Below are 18,790 nucleotides of genomic sequence, written 5' to 3' on the forward strand. Positions count from 1 at the left end.
AGGTGTCATATGGTCTGGGAGAAAGGCTCCTATGTCCTGCAGAGTCGTCTGGGCCCTACCGAAGGGCTGAGGCTGGCAACGGTTAGAATACAGGTGTACCGGCCTTTCCTGGCTGCAGGCACTCCCAGGCATGCTTTGCTTTCACGTTATCTCGGCTTCAGACTCTTGTTGAGTTTCTGTTCCCTCCATATTTCCTGTGCAGATCTTTATCAGCCCATCCAGGGACAGTAAGAGTGTAGCTTTGCTCATCTCTGCATACAAACAGTGGGTTTGGGCTGGCGACACACAGGCAAGTGCTTTAATGTGTATAGCGAGGGGTACAGACTGACACCCTATCTGCATTTCTTTGCTATACTCATGAAAAAGAATCAGATGAAATTTTGAAGATAATAAATATTCCAAAGTAGATTTATGTGTCCTTGAAAGCTCACATTTTTATTACTATGATGACTATTCTTGGCTGGCAACTCGACTACATCTGGAATTAATAAAAACTTAAACATCTAACACACCTGTGAGGGGTTTTCTTGATTGGATAATTTGACATGGGAAGATCCACCTTAAATCAGAGCCACACTTTCTGGTGGCAGCCTATATAAAGGACACAGCAAAAGGAAGCTCTTGCTCTTTGCCCTGCATGCCCTCAATGGAAAATCTATTCCTTCACTATTTGAGCCTACTTCTCTGGGATTCCGGCATATACTGAACACCAGCTGAGACATCCAACGTCATGGACCAAACAACTGTTGGGTTCTTGGACTTTCTCTTGGGGGAGAGTCATTGTCAGAATAGTCATGTAGGCCATGATAATAAAATATTACAGATATTCATTTCATCAGTCCTGTTTCTCTAGGGAACCCTGATGAATACAATTACATTCAGAGTTTGCCCCTCAGATGGCCAAATTGAAATGAGGCGCACAAGCTCTAGGTTCTGAATAGAAACAGAGTACACAAACAATAGCCTTGGAGGCGCTCAAATCCTCTTATGTATGCGAGCGGGGAAGGAAGACAGGTGACTTGAACATCAGCAAACCTTTCTTACTCCTACGCCTCCTCCTGGTTGTCAAAGGTCTTGCACCTCCCCTGTGCTTCATGTTGGGTGTCTTTCCTAGCTTCCTCTCTTGGAAAAGAGAGATGCCTTCTTCCTGCTTTTCCCCTCCACCAGATGTAACCAACAAACCCCACATTGCTACCTTCCTGTATTCCACAGTGGGACTCTTAGCAACAAACCCTATTCCAGATCTGTTGGTATATATAATAATATAATAGACTAATATAATAATATAAAGACTAAATATATATAAATTTAGTCTTTAGGCCCAACTAGAATTTGCTATGTAGATCAGACTGGCCTTTAACTTGCAGGAGTCCTCTTGCCTCTACCTCCAGTGTTCTAGAATAACAGGCATACGTGACTACACCCAGTTCCCATATTTCTATTTTTATGGTGCTGGGGATTGAACTCAAGGCCCTGTGCAAGTATTCTAACACAAGTAAGCAAGCATTCCCCCACGGAGTTACCTTGCCAGTCCCGTTCCCAGTGTTGCTTACCTTGCTGGCTTTCAGGATGTTGATGTGTTCTTCGTAGACTGTATCCCTATTTTTCTCCAGAAAGCCATCGGAAAGGTACTCCACCTGAGGCCACGGCAACAAAAGGGAAACCAGTTAGCGTGTCAGGAGCCCTGGTGGCTTCTTAAGCATTTTCATCTCATCTAGCAACATTTTCTAAAAGAGCTAAGAGTAGATGGAGACCCACAGATGTCCCTGCTTAAAATGCAAATCTGATAGGTTGAGATTTACACAGAGGCGACTGAGTACTCATTTGGCAGAAGAAAATGCTGTCTTAAAAGGGAATTCCCATGAGAAAAAGCTTTGCTGGGGCTCCATGAACACAGCTTCTCAGCCAGCGGCCCAAATGCATTGAATCAGGATGAGCAATTACATGCACATTACCACCTAAGAATTCGGTCAAAATCCATTTAGCAGTTCAGTGTCTATCCCCATCAAGAGAATCAGCTCGGCTACTCCAGAAGGAACCCAAATGGTGTAAGTACCTTGTCTTGACTCCTCCCTCTTCGCAGGCTCAATGCCAACAGACTCCTAACTGCTCCACTGCTGCCGTCCTCCCAGGAGAGCAGCCCTCAATTACTACCCGCTGTGCACGTGACTGAAAGCAATTGTGCCAGCATATGCTCATCTTGAGCCTCGTCTTGACAGGCTGGTATATCAGAGTTTGGTCCAGGGCAGAGTGGGGAAGAAAGTCAGAGGAGAATCTACCTACAACCCCAGGCCACTGGACCTCACAAGGACCACTTAGCCTGGAAACCCTTTATTCGTCCTACTGTGGGCCTAGGGGTCCTAGGTCAACCAGGAGGGCAGATACCTTGTCTGCAAAGTGGACGACAATGAAGGCTGTGTTGGACATGCGTGGTTTCTGGAAGTGCTGGCTGTTGGAGTGCCGTTCATAGAGCTTCTGGGCCCAGTTCTGGTCAGTTCCTTTGGGGACCTGGAGAACCACAAAACTAGATACAGTGCCACATGAAGCGGGACAAGGCACTAGAGCAACATGGCGGTGGGCTGACCCTGGATTCAGCTCTCAAGCCAGGATACTAACCGACTGTGATATGAACAGCTCAACCACGAACTCTTGGGATCCTGCTATGAAAGGTCATTGACCTGTTGTGTATAAGCCGGCATCCATGGGAGGGTATCGAGCCTCAAAGAACAAGCTAGCCAGCAGAAAGGAAGTCCAAGGAGAGGATGAAGATGGACACTGAGGGGCAGAATCCCATCTGTGGAGCTGTCTGAAGATGCTCCTTCATGGAAGATGCAGTATCATCCATTCCCTTCAGTCTAACGCACTCAGAATACTGGCGTAACTAGTCTATACTCCTGGCCCTAGCTCATTCATACTACTGTCCTGACTCAGCTTGTTGCCCTTTCTTCTGAAGCCTTTTCTAGCCATTTTCTGCTTTTGTATGTTTCTATTTTGGAATTCCTAACAACTGAACTTAAAAACGCAGGCACACTATTACAGCTCACCATTAGTTTCTGGATACTGTTAGTACATACTATGAATCCATAGGATCAGCCGACTGTCTTAGATCTTTCCCCATACATCAAAGGACTGAGAACTGGTTTCTGGTCACACGCCGTGTGATGCTTTACTTGTTCCCTGCCCCCCCAAACGTAGATCTGGACTTAGAGGTGTCACCATGAGACAAACTCTCAGGGACAGATTCTTTCTACCTCTCTGCAGATGGCTTCCAAAGTAAACAACGAACTTGCTTCACTGAAGCTTCAACAGACTGCTGACTGTGCTCTGCTTCTAGCCTCCATCAGAGACACTTCTTTTTGCGGTAGCTCATGGAGTCACAACTGGTCCAAGTGTGGCAGTGGAGAGTAAGTAAGACATCTATCACACACACACACACACACACACACACACACACACACACACACACACAAATGCAAACACGCGGGTGGAGCTGGGGGTGTGCACACACAGGAAACATCCTGGACGTTTGGTGGAGATAACATAAGTTCCAGAACTCTTGGAGATGTGCCGTTGAGGTATTGCCATGACATGGCCCTGAAGTCACCTGCACAAGTTTGGGCCCATTAGCATGTTTAGGGGAGGGGCTCACAGGACTCCGCCTCTCATTGTCAGTCTACAGGCAGCTAATGGACACTAGGGTGGAGGAAGCCATTTTCTTTAGTGGTGAAGACACTGGTTCAGTTAAATAACACCCCAACCCCCACATACACACTCATATCCATACAAGCAGTGCTGGATGCACTGGGAAAACAAAACAAAACAAAACAAAACAAAAAAAACAAAAAAAAACAAAGGCACTGAAGTAGGAGGGACCTGACGGAAGAAGGGTTTTGGAGAGCCAGAGCGCGGGAATGATAGCTGAGAGAAATGGGGTGGGAAGGAACACGCACAGTCAGCGTGCCTGCTGTTCAGACATGATGACAGCGCCTTATCCAGTGAGACATCACTTGCTCTGGTGTCCTCCACTCCCACTGACAGTCCCCAGTTACAGGTCCCCACTGTCTCTCCTTCATGAGTTTGTGTCGTGCTTTCAGATAAGGTCAGATTGGACCTGGCCCTTACACTGGTAATTTAAAGAGAGCTTTGCTCAGTTAATAAGATGTGCTCCAAAAGGAAAATGCTTACAGACGTGGAAACAAACTTCTTAGGTCCTTGGCAAGCAAACTGATTATCCTCCAGATTCAATTTGGTGTAACTGGTTTTGAATCCCCTATGTCATGTGTCATAGGAAATTCAAAGAAAGAAACCTCTTTCTTAAAGGAGGAGGCTATTAATTGTGTTGGACAGACAATAAAATACATTCAATTCAGCACTTTCTATATATACTCTTTTATATTTGTCTCCAAGAGTTCTGTTTTAGAACTACCAGGTGTGGGTGAAGGAGGAGTCAGCAGATAGTGGGGCTTGTCAGGACCAGGTAGGCCAGCGCCTGGGAGCAAAAAGGACCTCAAGGGACTGATCCAACTGGGTCAGACAGAACTACACAGAGAAGCTCCACTAAGCAAATGCGGCAATCTGCTAGCAACCAAATCACCTTGCCTTGAAAATGCATTTGGACTTCAATGAGAAAATCTTATGATCCTATATAGTCACTACTTAGATGGACTTGAAAAGTCAGAGGAGACTGATAAAGGTCACGTGTATATGTATTTTCTGACTATGATCCACCTCTCCTGTAACTTCCCATTCACTTCCAACTAAATCAGCCAGCAAGGATTCCCAATTAAGAGTCTTATGTCCAAATTAAGAGTCTCTATGCAGCAATAGCCAATGTCCACAGTGCTTACTGGCCATAGTTTCAACACATCTTCACTGTATCAACTCAGATACTTCCATATCACCCTATGATCTAGGTATTGTGTTTATACACCTCTCAGAGATAAGGAACTTGAGACAAAAAGGTTAGATAACTTGTCCAAGACACAGTAGCAGGCAGGGGGTGGAAGCCAGGAAAGGCTGGCTCTGCATGTGTGTCCTTCACTACTCTGCTTCCTGGCCTGGCAACAGTGTCTAAGGCAACCATGAATGCAGGCTCGGGTGATAAAACACTTATCTCCAAACATATTTTCACACAAATAAAATTTAATCAGCAGTGGGAGAAAGAAAATCTTGTATTTGAACACAGCCTGGATTATGGCTTTCGTTAGCTCTAGAATGTCCAGGGGACCAGAAGAGGCAGCTCTATGGAGCCTGGTGAGGTGACGGGCGTGGTGTTGATGCTTTCACTGCAGGGCAGAGCGGGTGTTTGGATAACAGGGGAAGTGTCGGTCTGCAACACTGAATGCGCTGAATGCATTGAGCTGGATGTTCCGAAGGTTCACACTGTGTGTTACATCTCAATAAAGCTTTTAAAAGCACTTTACTCTGCTAAATGCTATTAAGCATTTTTTTTAAAGGAGGCAGTGTAGGGAATGGAAACCTTTTCCTAATGTTCTTGAATAAGGATTATTTCACCAGAAACATTGCCCCTGCTTGAGACCTCACCTAGGGTCAAGCCTGCCCCCAAAAGAACAGCAGACTAGCGGTGACAGCTAAGGGCTCCTTGACTTTTGTCCCTGTGCCCCTCCACTACTACAATGATGGCTTTCTGGGGTACTTATAAGCTGTCTTGTTCCACCCTAAGCCTCTTGTGCCCTCACACATGTCCCCCATAAACTCTCAAGTCACCCTGCACCGAAGCACCCCTAGGCCCTCTGTCCTAAAGAAGCATCACTGCTACCTCCTCCTCTAGTCTTGAACTGACCCTGCCTCCTGAGTGCCGGGACTAAAGGAGTGTATCACTATGTCCAGCCCTGTAGAATACTTCTATCCCTCACTGCCACAGAACCCAGCTGGGTCCAGGACTCTCTGGTCCCATAGTTCTCTAGGGAGGTGGTTGCTTCTTCCACACCTGACTACACTGCACTGCTAACTGGGCCTTCACTCCGCTACCCTCAGCAAACATCCATGTGACCAGCCACGAGACTGCCAGATCTAGTCATGCCCCATCCCATACTTCCCCTCACCCAGGGATGTCACTTCACCACGGCCTGCCATGTGGTTTGGAGTGACCACGCCGCTGCCAAAGTCAGACCCAGTGTCCCCGCGACCCGAGAATCCCTTCTGTGACTCCGGACTCTGCTCCCAGCCCTAAGCAGGGTGTTGGCCAGGCAACTCCTCCATTCCTTTCTGGTCCTTGACCTCAGCAAACACACCTGTACCCAAGTTATCCTCCTTCCTATTCATAGAAGCTGCTCCCATCCCCACCCTCTACCAGCTGGGGACTCACTGCAGAGGTCAGGTTGTCCCCTTCACAGAAAACCCAGGCTGCCAGGCAGGAAATTAAAAACTACTATGGGGGAGAAGATGTAGCTAGCTCCCTGGAAAAGAATTGGCCATTTATACGGGTCTGATGTGCAACCCCCAAAATGTGTGTGTGTGTGTGTGTGCGCACACACACACACACACACACACACACACACACACACTTTAAAAAGATTAAAAAGGAATTCCTACTTGAATGTTCAGAAATATCTCTGCACCTACTCACCTGCTGCCCTAGGAAGATCTTCCTCTAGGAAGCCACTGGCACTGCCTGGCTTCTTGACAGTCTAAGTCCCCACTAGCTTGGTAAGTGGGTGACTAGGGCTTTCAGCAAACCTGATAAGGATCAGGAGGCCTCGTGCGGAAATATCACATGGCTCAGGATCTGTCTGAAGCATCTCTATCCCTGCTGCAGCTCAGCTAAGTCTCCACTACCCCAGCTTATGTCCCTTTCTGCCTGCTGTGGGACTCAGACTTCAAACACAGGCTCTGCCCCTGCCCTGCCCTGGGCCCTGTCCCCTACTGCCTCCACTGCTCCCACTGTCCCCATTGCTCCCACTGTCCCCACTGCCCCCACTGTCCCCACTGCCCCCGCCCTATCCCTGCTGCCCCGCTGTCCCTGCTACCCTGTGTCCCCACTGCCCCACCTCCTCCACTGCCAACACTGTCCTGTTGCTTCTGAAGCCCTTGCTCTAAAAATGTAGCATCAGGTCCATGCACATCATAGTCTATGTCTCAGATTGTGGCAACTATTGAAACAGTTTTGTTTTTATGTAATTTCTCATAAGTAGATTCCAAGAGGAGTGCCCCAGGACATGTGTACTCTAAGTGAAACAGAGCAGGAGGACCTAGGAAGGCTTCTGGTCTGGACAGCAGCTCTCGGGGTTATTTTGCCAACTGCTGAACATGGTTGGTTGGCTTCTGTCTGTGTTCTCCGTGACTATTACCTGCTGTGTGCTGTCATGCTGTCCTGAAGGCACCGATTCCCTGCCTAGCATGGCTCTGGGGTTCCCTCAGGGGCTTGTGTCCTACTCTTGGGACCAGTGCTGGACATCCTGTTTCCTTGGATGATGGTCACCTCTACAATCTTCAGACCGCATGGCCAAAGAAACCCACAGGCAGCTTTGGTTTGCCGGTGCAGGGAAATGCAACCCATTGGGATCCATCGGTCCCAGGACACATTGTCCTGAAGCACTGAGGCATTTTTTGTGAGTAAATGGAATATAAAAGGCCGTGCTCCCTGGGTGTTCCTGGTTTGTGATGCACTAAATCTTCACACGGGGTCAGATAGACCTGTGTAGACCAGGGCATCCGCTATGGCCCCTCAAGAGGATATGTCTCTCCTCTTCCTCAACCCAAGGGGAGTGAAGAGCTGCCATCTGACTAGAGCCAGTGCAGAGGGGCTACCCAGGCCCAGCTAGAGACCTAAAGCTGCCTTTGACTTAGGAGTTTGCAGCTTTGGGAGATGGCTGCTGATAGGAATCAAGGGCCCAGGGGAAGAAAGCATGGTTCCAGTTGAGCTGATTTAGGAAATTTAGGAGGGAGCTCCCAGCGGGAGGCAAATAGAAGGGCCTGGTCTACCACTTTGGCCAGAAGCACTCAATCCAAAGACAGCTGTTTCATTCTCTTTGCAACTTCATAGGCTGGGGAAGCCCAGACAAGCCATGGACATATGGGATCACCTGTTCCAGGCACCGACTTTGAAGCTAAAGCCCATGTCTGCACAGCAATGCTGAAAACACTAGAAGAGCCAGGTGTGGTGGTATGTGCTTGTCATATCAGCACTGGGGAGGATGAGGGAGGAGGGTCATCAGGAGGCTGGAGGTCAGTCCAGCTACAGAGAGTTCTAGGCCATTCTGGGCTACAGAATGAGATTCTGCCCCTCAATTCCTCACTTCCAACCCCAAAATTGATATGAATGTGCCAGCTACAGGATTTGGTATGTTTTCTACTTTTTCAGAGGGGTGGGGAGAGATTTTTGTGTTTGTTTGTTGAGACAGGATCTCAGCAGTTAGCACAAGCTAGCCTTGAACTCACTTTTAAGTCTAGGCTAGTCTTACACTAGTGATCTGGGATTCCCCTCCGTATATCGTGAATACCACTGGTTAATAAAGGACTGCTTTGGACCTATAGCAGGGCAGAACAGAACTAGGCAGGGAAAGCTAGGATGTAGGCTGGGAGAAAGGAGGCAGAGTCAGAGAGAGAAGTCATGTAGCCCCACTGGAGACAGATGCCAGAACTTTATCTGGTAAGCCATAGCCACATGGTGATACACAGATAAATGGAGATGGGTTAAATTAATATGTAATAGTTAGCCAATAAGAAGCTAGAGCTAATGGACCAAGTAGTGTTTAAAATAACATAGTGTCTGTGTAATTATTTTGGGGCTGAGCAGCCAGGAACCAACAAGCGGCCTTATTACAACACACTAGCGTGATTCTCTTTTACCTCAATTTCCCGAGTGCTGGGACTATGGCTGTGCACCATGGCAATGCTTCAGGAAAACACGCTAGAAAGGACACTACTGTCCTTCCCCCAAACACCCAGCCATACTCAGTGCTTCTCCAAAATATTATGGGAGAACAGAAGTCAAAGCAATTGGTTCTTCTCTTTCTAGACTAAGCCATATGGCTTCCAGAACTTCTGACAAAGGCTTCTATCACCAAAGGGAGGAATTGCTATACACTCAGCTCCCTTCCCAGCAAGGCACTGCATGGGAAGAAGACTGCCAACATCAAGTTTAGTCTGCATCAATTCATAGTACAGGAAACCAAGGGGCTGGATAACTGATTAAAATTGGATCTCTTTACCTCACATTCCTCCCTGTTAGGTGCATTCCTACTGTTCTCTTTTATGTCATGAGAAGTTTATAAAATTCAACGGGGGGGGGGGGAGCAGGAATGTGGCTCTCACTGTCCCATGGATTCCCATCATTCACAGCCATCTAATACTGTAAAGACCACTCTAGGAACACCTATCGAGATACTAACTGTTTCTTTGGGCATCTAGGACCTATGAGAGATCAAATCCATACCACCAAGATAGCACCAGCTTTCTGCCAAGGAAAGCATACATTTACTAGAATAATAATATCTGTCAGTTATAGTCAACAAGTTATCTTTTAGCAGCCATGATGGGTACCACTGCTTCTTCCAGACAATCGGATTCAACCCCAGCTACGAGATTTCATTTGTTCCCTTGCATCACTCCACTCACTGACAACAGGAGCAGGTTTACCTTACACTCTTCGTCCAACAGGTCCAGGATACCCAGCTTTGCCTCTATGAGGTCGATACAAGGTTGGTTATCATAAAAGTCAATCAAGGTCCACGGGATCTGCTCCTTCATGTATTCTTCTTGCTCCAGCTTGAACACATGCTAAGACAGGAAATAAAAGGCCAAGGTGAGTGCACTACAGACAGACAGACTTTGAGTGCATTGCAGACAGACACACATGACAGTCATCTTCCCAAGCTCTTGTAAAGTTCCCTGTCTTGGAGGACGGCAGACAGCTACCAGAAAAGGTGTGGACGCAAACTCACAGTCATGAGTGGAAAGGACAGAGCTCAGTTTGGTAATTTCCCATTCCTATGCTACCCTTGTCTTAGGATATTATAATCCTACATGCGTTGCTGACTGGACTTTAGCCAATTCAAGGAGTCCTGCATCTGGCTTTCAGTGCCTTAAATGCCCCAAAGCTCGTGCTCAGAGAGGAGTGTGTCAATCAAAGGAGATCATTTACCCTCTCCACCCAGCTGCCTGAGTCCCATTTCCTACCCCAGCAATGAAGACCCCATTCCAAAAGTTAGGAACATCACCAAAAAAGGGGGCAGTCAGGGCAGGACCAACCACATCAGTCGCAGAAGGGAAGTGACTTGGATGTTACGCCAAGGAGACAGTGAGTCCCCTGCCCTGGCAACCTAGGTCATACATTGCACCTACCGAATTGAACTGTTGCTGGAGCTTTTCATTGGCATAGTTGATACAAAACTGCTCGAAGCTGTTAATCTCGAAGGTCTCAAACCTGCAGAAGGAAAGAGGTATAGCCGCAGGTAAGATCCACCATCCATGGAAGCAGTCCGTGAGACTTAACAAGGCTGCCTTTCTCCTCATGCCTCCCCTGAACTGCTACCTTCTTCTCCGTTCACATAGACTTCTGTTGTGAGTATCAATGCTGCAGTTTTGGGATTAGAAACAGAGGCATTAGCATCTTCATTCATAACTGATGAAGGACTGTCAGCAGGAAATTAAAGAGAGAACAGACAGACAATGAGAAGCTCGACCATGATTCTTTTGCATAGTGGCAGGTCTTTTCTTGGTGATCTTTATAAAGGAAAACCAGACACACATTTGACTCCTGTTTTTATCATCTAACTTTCCAAACACACCACCACACTAGTCTTCAAAGGTACCAGTTTCAGGTCTGTATTGGATCTGTGGGCTGAGACCTGGGAATTGCAGAGGTGTCTGGATTGGGACATACAGGGGACAGGTCTGATGCCACTTCTCAAACCTAGACCACATCCCCAAATTTACAAAAGCACCTAGGAGCTGGCACACAGATGTATCAACTCTCTAATCCCCCATGAAGGACATTTGGTTCCTTTTCCATCGCATGCTGCTATCAGTGCTCTGACAATTTCATAAACCCCTTCAAGTTCATGATTCCTTCCTAAGATATTATCCTAGGAGAATTACCATGTCAAAAAGCACTCTCTGTGTGTGTTGTATTATATGTGATATGTTATGTGTAGGTGTTTATATAGGTACATAATCTGTACATACATGAAGAGGCCAGAGGAGGCATTTTGTTCTAATACTCTCTACCTTATTCCCTTAAGAATTCTCTCTCTGAACCCGGGGCTCAGGTTGGTGGCCAGCAAGCCCCAGCAATCCTCCTGTTTCCACCCCTACAATGCCGGGGTTGTAGTTGCTCATACAGCCATGCCCTGCTTTATATAAGTCCAGGGGATTTGAACTCAGGTCCTCCTGCTTGCACAGCAAGCATCCGTACCCACGGATACACCTCCCTGGTCTCCACAGCATTGCTCTGTGAAAGGGAAAAGCAAGCACACCCCAGAAATGTTTAAGTCATTCGTTATTTCTCTGCCCTCACCCTTGCCACAAATGAGTGCCATTCTAAGGCCAGTCAACAGTGTTATACTTTTTTTCTACATCATCTTTAACAATGTTTCACTGTTTAGATGCATTTTTACAAATGTCATTTATAATGTATTGCAGACAGAGACACAGATAAGCAATGTTTTGCAGACAGAGAAATGTTTTTAACACCTAAAACTTCCTGTGTTCTATTAGGTCATTTCCCTCCCTCCCCACACCTCACTAGGAGTATTACCACAGTCTACTGGTAAAAAAAAAAAAAATGGTATGATTTAAAGACCACTCCACAAGATGGAACTCGGGTCTTGTACCATTAACTGGGCTCCAAACTAGTGACTGTTTCAGTCATAAGATCTATGAGAAAACCCAATATTAGTAATTCTGCTAAACAGACATAGTAATACACTGTTCCCCCCCACACACACATAAGATCTTATATTTATACCCATGGATTAGCAAGTCTCTCAGTCCTTTGCAGTAGGTGGCAATTAATAGTGACCCACATCTGACCAGCCTAAGGAAAGCAAGAGACCCTGGCTGGAATGGCAGCTCTGACTGGGACAGCTACATCACACCCTCTAGCCCCAAGATGTGGGGATCCATCAGAGAAGAGACTATGGGCAGACTGTGGGAGCCAGAAATAATGGGCAGTATTTGGCAGACACAACAGTACCACTGCACAAATGAACTTACAGCAGCTGTGAGACCTTGCATAAAACCTGTAGAGCAGTGGTTCTCAGCCTTCCTAATGCTGTGACCCCTAAACACAGCTCCTCATGTTGTGGTGACCCCAATCATAAAGTTATTTCACTGCTACTTCATAACTGTAACTTTGATACTCTTATGAACTGTAATGTAAATATCTGTGTTTTCTGATGGCCTTAGGTGACCCCTGTGAAGGGGTGATTGACCCCCAAAGGGGTCAAGACCCACAGGTTGAGAACCGCTGCTATACAGGCTCAAGTTAGCACAGATGGGGCGGGGGCTCATTCCACCCCTAGCCAAGAAGTTATTGGCAGCTGATGACAGAAAGTCAGTTTTTTCAGGGATGTGAGCTGAGAGGCTACCCAAGCCCTGCACCCATGAGAACACAGATGGATTCACTGGGTCGGGGGAGGCATATGAAGTTAAAAAGGAAAAGTGGCGGCAGGATGGGGAAGGAACTGAAGGGGAGCCAAAGGGGTAGAGATTGATAATGATCAAATGCATTATATCATAAATGAAATTCTCAAACAACATTTTTTTTTCTAAATTTCTGGTCACTGGGTGTAAAAATGTCTTTGAATTTCTTTGAGAATCAACAGACTTCAACATTTCTCCTCTGAATCATTTCTACTTTGTGAACTGTCTGGGAACCTCTGTAACTTCGTTAGTTTTTAGTCCCCCAAATGGACTTATATGATCTGTTCATACTTTAGAATACCAACTCACACATTTATAATACGGTTGAGGGATGGGGTCAGGGAGGGACACATACAGAGAGGAGGGGAGGGGAGGAGAGAAGAGGAGAGACTTTGTACAGTGGAGGGGAGGGGAGGGGGAAGGAGGAGATGGGAAGGGAGGAGAGAAGAGGGAGGGCAGGGGAGGAGAGAAGAGGGAGGGCAGGGGAGGAGAGACCAGGTGCAGCTGAGGAGAGAGGAAGTGACAGGAAGGGAGGCCCTTGGTGTAGCAGAGAGAGGAGGGGTTCTGCCTACAGTGCTTGTTAAACTATACTACTTAACATTTGGATTTTCCCAGGGTCACTAGGGGATTTTGGAAGATTTTAATTAAGAAATGACTATCAGATGTGACCCTTAGATAGGAGAGAATCGAGGCTAAGCAAGAGAGGAAAACAAGCAAGACCCCAATTAGGGCCTGATGTCTGTTGGTGGCCGTAACAGAGAAGTTCACAAACACTAAGAGAGGCTGGGGCAAAAGGACTGCAAGTGACCTATAGAGTGTTCAGGGGTCCTGCCATTGGAGAGGCACTGGAGAGGTGTTAGGGAAGGTGTAAATATGAGTCAGCCACAATGAGATGTATGGGACAGTGTTACACAATTTAAAAAGTAAGACTCAAACAACTGGACAGAAGTGGAATCTCTCACCATGCAGGCAGCACTGTGAGCGTGGGCAGCTTTGCCTAAGACGAGTGGGGCATTTGCACACTGAAGATTTGCCCTGGGTCCAGTGGTAAGGGAAGAGAATTAGAGGGAGGTGAAATTTTATTTCACACATCCGGCTGCAAGACGGCAGTGGCCCTGCTCACCAGCACTGTCTGAGTGAGGGTCTCTATTCCTGCGATGAAATGCCACAGCCAGAAGCAAGTTGGGAAGGAAAGGGTTTATTTGGTTACACTTCCACATTATTGTTTTGAAGGAACTATGGGCAGGAACTCAAACAGGGCAGGAGCCTGGAGCGGATGCAGAGGCCATGAAGAAGTGCTGCTTACTGACTTGCTTCCCATGACTTGCTTTCTGCTTTCTTATAGAACACAGGGATGGCTGGACCCTCCTCCATCAATCACTAATTAAGAAAATACCCTACAGGCTTGCATACAGCCAGATCTTATGGAAGCATACTCTTAATTGAGGTTCCATCCTCTTAGGTGACTCTAGGCTGGGTCAAGTTGACATAAAAGCAGCCAGCACAAGTATCTCCTGGGCGCTGAGGTCAAGGGCTTGGTGGCTTTTCCTTCAGGGCTCACAACTACTAAGAGTGAGGTCTCTTATTAATTCTATTCTACAGCTGAGGAAGTTCATACACGAGGAATTGAAACTACCCAAAGTCAGAATAACTCAGAGAATCTTCTGGTCAAAATCCTAACTCAGAGAGGGGCCAAAGTTTAATTTAGAAGGAGGAGATCACCTGGAAGGGCTGTGTTTTTGGAAGGAGGAGTGTCTGAGTCCTGGGGGGGGGTGGGGGTGGGTAAGGAAGTGGTACTACCAACAGGGAAGGCTGGAATTCCAAGTCTTATCTGCCTTCTTCATCACTGCAAGCTCTACTCTTTCTGACTCTGAAATACGGACTACTAAATTTTCTGTCTTACATTAAGGTGTCATTGCAAACCCTTCCTTCAACCCTGCTATCAGGAACAGGTGGCAGCTCTGTCCCTGGTGAGGAGTTGGAGGTACAGTAGTGGGGGGGGGATAGCTCTCTGTGTAGAGGGACTACCAAAAATAGATTCACCAGATGCCTAACAGGCCCAGAGCAGTGTGCAGAAACCCTCAGGCTTCCCCCATCTCCACCTCCCCACCAAGGTCTGAGACGTGGAGAAAGGGGAAATCACTTTCAGATCAAAGGAATCAACTGCTTGGAGTCGGCCACATTAAAGTACAGCCTTTGGCCGTGCCCACACGGGAAAAATGACTCCAAGTTAATAAAACAAGATCAAAGACTCAAACGCTATGATGAGTCACTGACCCATCACAATGCAGTCCGGGCAACAATTATTACCCAGTAGAATGGCCCCTCCTGGTCCAGATAGCACTTCTGTAGCCCAAGTAATATCCTTTAGAACCTCAATCATCCCCTTTCCACCCACAGTGGTAGCTGATGACTGTCCAACCTAGAGGAAATTTAATTAACATAGCCTACAAGGAAGATTAAAGAGTGAACCCAGCAAATGGCCAGATAATGGCCACTGGATGTGCTGGCAGGGCCAACCCTGAGCTCTACGGATAGAGGATTTAAGTATCTTTCACTTGTCATTTTTTAAAAAAGGTTTACACTGGTAGCGCTCCACAAAGAACATTCTCATTAATTTGAAATGGCTGAAATTAGCTCATAATTTCCCTGTTTCTAAGATATTATCTGGTAACAATTCCTCTGCCATCTAGCATAATTACTGTAATGCTGGAGATGAATGAGAGGCATGGCTGACTTGGAAAATGACTAAGACTCTCAGTCTCAGAAACACATGGTCAGAGAGTCAGGAGAATGTTTCCTTTCCAGCAGAATTATATTTGTAGTAATTCTGTCCATCAAAAAAAAAATGACTCAAAAATAAACACACTTAGTCTATAGCATTAAAATGCCACAAGGAAATTTACATACAGGAGGGAAATGGATCTGTGCTGAGAAGAGTTAGGCCAGAAGTCTCAGCGGGGAGGAAGGAGATCACACAGAAAGAGGCTGAGACACAGCACCGGTCTGTCTGGCGGTGTAATGACCACAGCACTGTTCCCTTCTGTGTTAAAGATGCGACTTGAGCAATGGACAGTTTCCTTCTCACTGGACCCAATCTCAGGGAGGAGTGAGAGCCACAAAGGCCTCTAAAAACACAGCAAAAGTCAGTGCAGGATGAAACCATAGGCCACCAAGAAGTGGGATACTTTCGATAGACCAGTGGGTAAAGGCAGTCACAGAGTTTGTTCCCCTTCAGCACCCCCAGGCTCAGGAGAGGCTGGGAAGGCTTCTCTGAGGAACTATACTAGGCCTGCGCAGTCACCTGCTCTGGAGAGTGAAACCTAAGGCAAAACAAACCCATGACACAAAGAAGAATTTCTTTCAGCAGCAAATGAAGGAAATGATAAATCTAAGAAATTTGCTTACAAATGCAGGGCAGTGTGTCTACAGAGTAGAAATGGCACACGTGAAACTCCCCTCCACTAAGGGGTTAATATTAGAATATGCACTACATTCCTGAAACCCAAAAGCAAATATTAAAATACCCTGGACTGTGTAGTGAAGCACAGCGAACCCTGACATTCATACTGATTTCTGGACTGTGGTTACGTGTGATGAGATGCTCCAACTTGCCGCCTTGACCTCTACTGTGATGGGCATGACTTTGAACGAAGAGCTAAGGCAAACCCTCTCTTTTGTTGGTTTTGTTAGAGTATTTTGTCATAGCAACAGAGAAAAAAGTAAAAATCAAAATAAATAGTAAATCCGATGTGCTCATAACTGATTTTTGGTACTTCTGAGCTCAGCTGTGTTTAACCTGGTGTAGCACTGGGTGAGTGTGCTCTTTGGAGTGTGTTCCTACCTAAGGTTGCTGGTCTTGAGTTTGGGGAGGAGCTTTCTTTTCTAATGTACTATTTTATAATAATGTCTCCTTTCGCTAGACAGCTAGATACTGATGGGGATAAATGGCCTGAGGGTATAATGTTAGTTCAATCCCCCTACTTCTTACTCTGGCTTCTCTTGCAGTGCTCCTCGGAGTGACCTGCACACCTACTGCATCCTGCATTTGTCCTCTGCCCAAACGGACTGGCTGGAACCAAAGCTTGGCAAATGAAAGCTAAAGTCAAAGACAAAAAATAGTGTGGATTTCCCCCAAATTGAGCCATTTATTTCTTGACGCCTCAAGGATGAATAAAAGATTACCCTTGTAACCAATAAAGTCAATAGAGGCAAATGCTGGCTAATCCATGTGTAAGGAAATGCCAGCCAAAAGCTGCCGGGCTGTCCTCTATCAATGTCCAAGCCTGCCTGGCAGGAAACATCCCACAGGGAGTTTCATAGGCCCTTAGTTAGAACAGCTTGGCTTGGCATAACTGTTCTGGGCATTGCTTATCTTGCACTATTCTGGAGAACATAAAAAGGAGCTAAAGAAAGCAAAGGCATTCTGATACCCAGGCACTGGGTGTCTGGAACCTCTGTTCAGAAGGCCTGCAGAGAGCCCAGTGGGTAGCAGGCCACCACAGTCTTCTAGAGGCAGCCACAACCTTTTCCACTTCACAAGCTACCTGCCCATTAGCGCATGCGGGGTACAGACGTGCAGCGTGGTGCTGGTTCCTTTGGTGCTTGCTTGCATCGTGAGTGTTTATTTCAGGGTGGGCTCTGATCTGTGGAAACACTTACATTTATACATAAACATGAAGCAGCTCACCCATAGTTCAGAACTCTGGCCAGCTCTAACTCCACACTGAGATTTAGGCTGACCTTTAGGGCCATGTTTGGAAGGAAGACCAGGAGACAGTGGGTTATAACATCTGGTCCAGTTCTCATAACCTATCTGTGTTACTGTAACAAAATACTCTAGCAAAAGCAACTTAGGAAGGAAGGGATTTTTTGGCTCATAGTTGGAGGTTACAGCCCATGGTTTGAAGGGAGTCATAGCATCTGGAGCATGGGACAGGTGGTCACATTGTCCCTTACAGCTCTCTAGTGAAGCACAGCATGGTGAGTTGGAACTGCTGAATCAAGCACAGAGCAATAAATGCCTGGGCTTAACTCATTTTCTCCTTTTAAATACACTCCAGGATTCTAGCCTAGGGAGTGACACTACCTCCTAGGTGAAGGTCTTCTCACCTGAAATTTGGTGATCTGGAAATACTCAAGGTAGAGGAAAAATCAGAGAATCAGTTATTGACAGCCAGGCAGTAAATTCCCGCATTGCAACAGGAAGACTCAGCAGAAGAGGTGCCCTGCCGACCACAGGGAGAGAGGCCTGCCCTGAGGAACCTCTGAGAGGATGCAACTCCCACTTTCCTTTGTTCTTCATCAATCATATACCTTCTTTTCTGTATGAAATTTTAATATTTATTTGTTTAAATTTGTGTATATGACTGTTTTGTCTGATTGTACGCCTGGTATCCCCAGATGTCAGAAGGCAGCACTGGATTTAGTTAAGGCATTGGACCCATCTCAGACCAGAGTTATAGATATGTAAACTACCATACAGGTTCTGGGAACTGAACCCAGGCCCTCTGCAAGAGCAACATGTACTCTCTATTACCAAACCATCTCTCCAGCTCCAACACCTTGGGTGTTTTCTACCATTTTGAATGTACTTCTGTTCCCAATGGTGACCCTTCTACTTCCCACTTCCTCCATCCAGTTCACAGCTCACCTCCGCAAGAAAACTCCCCCTGGCTGTATATCCATGTATGGCTTCTCTGGTTTTAATCTTACACACCCATCACAGAGGATCTAAACCCTCAGATGGACCCTTCTACAGTCTCGAAAGCTTCTTGCATAATGTACCTCGTGCACAACACTTAACTCTTCAGCGTGTTCCTGAGGTATTGGTAATCCCAGAATAAAATTTAAGTCTTTCTTAAGCTCTGTGCAATATGGTCCAATGTGGAAGCCGCCAACAAGCTACGGCATCAGCAGGAAGTGGGAAAGCCTGTCTGATCTGCACAGGAAGCGGCCCCTTTGAAGGGGATTCTCCTTTGTACCACCATCAGGTGGGTTCCAGCAGTTCCAACCCACCATGCTGTGCTTCACTAGAGAGCCGCTGCTCTTGCAATACTGCATTCTAGGGTCTGGGTTGCTATTTTAAGATAGAAGCCTTCCTTCTAGGAGAATTGAATCTATTCTTAGCTTAAAGAAGTCAAGGCAGTTGAGTGAGAAAAGAAGAGCAAGGGGAATACACCCT

At 46.6% G+C, this 18,790-nt stretch overlaps 1 protein-coding gene across 2 annotated transcripts in view; it reads right to left on the reverse strand.

The window, feature by feature from the left end:
- Positions 1-18,790, reverse strand: part of Myo5b (myosin VB) — a 279,116-nt gene that overhangs the window by 84,851 nt on the left and 175,475 nt on the right. For both annotated transcript variants that reach the window (XM_048419435.3, XM_048419437.3), the window contains exons 11-14: positions 10,306-10,387; positions 9,601-9,741; positions 2,386-2,508; positions 1,554-1,637 (exon numbers count right to left, since the gene is read on the reverse strand). In XM_048419435.3, coding sequence (XP_048275392.3) covers positions 1,554-1,637; positions 2,386-2,508; positions 9,601-9,741; positions 10,306-10,387 — 430 coding nt within the window. The remainder of the gene's footprint in view (positions 1-1,553; positions 1,638-2,385; positions 2,509-9,600; positions 9,742-10,305; positions 10,388-18,790) is intronic.

The sequence above is a fragment of the Myodes glareolus genome, chromosome 13, assembly GCF_982192425.1.
Source record: "Myodes glareolus chromosome 13, mMyoGla1.1, whole genome shotgun sequence".
NCBI classification, from domain to species: domain Eukaryota; kingdom Metazoa; phylum Chordata; class Mammalia; order Rodentia; family Cricetidae; genus Myodes; species Myodes glareolus.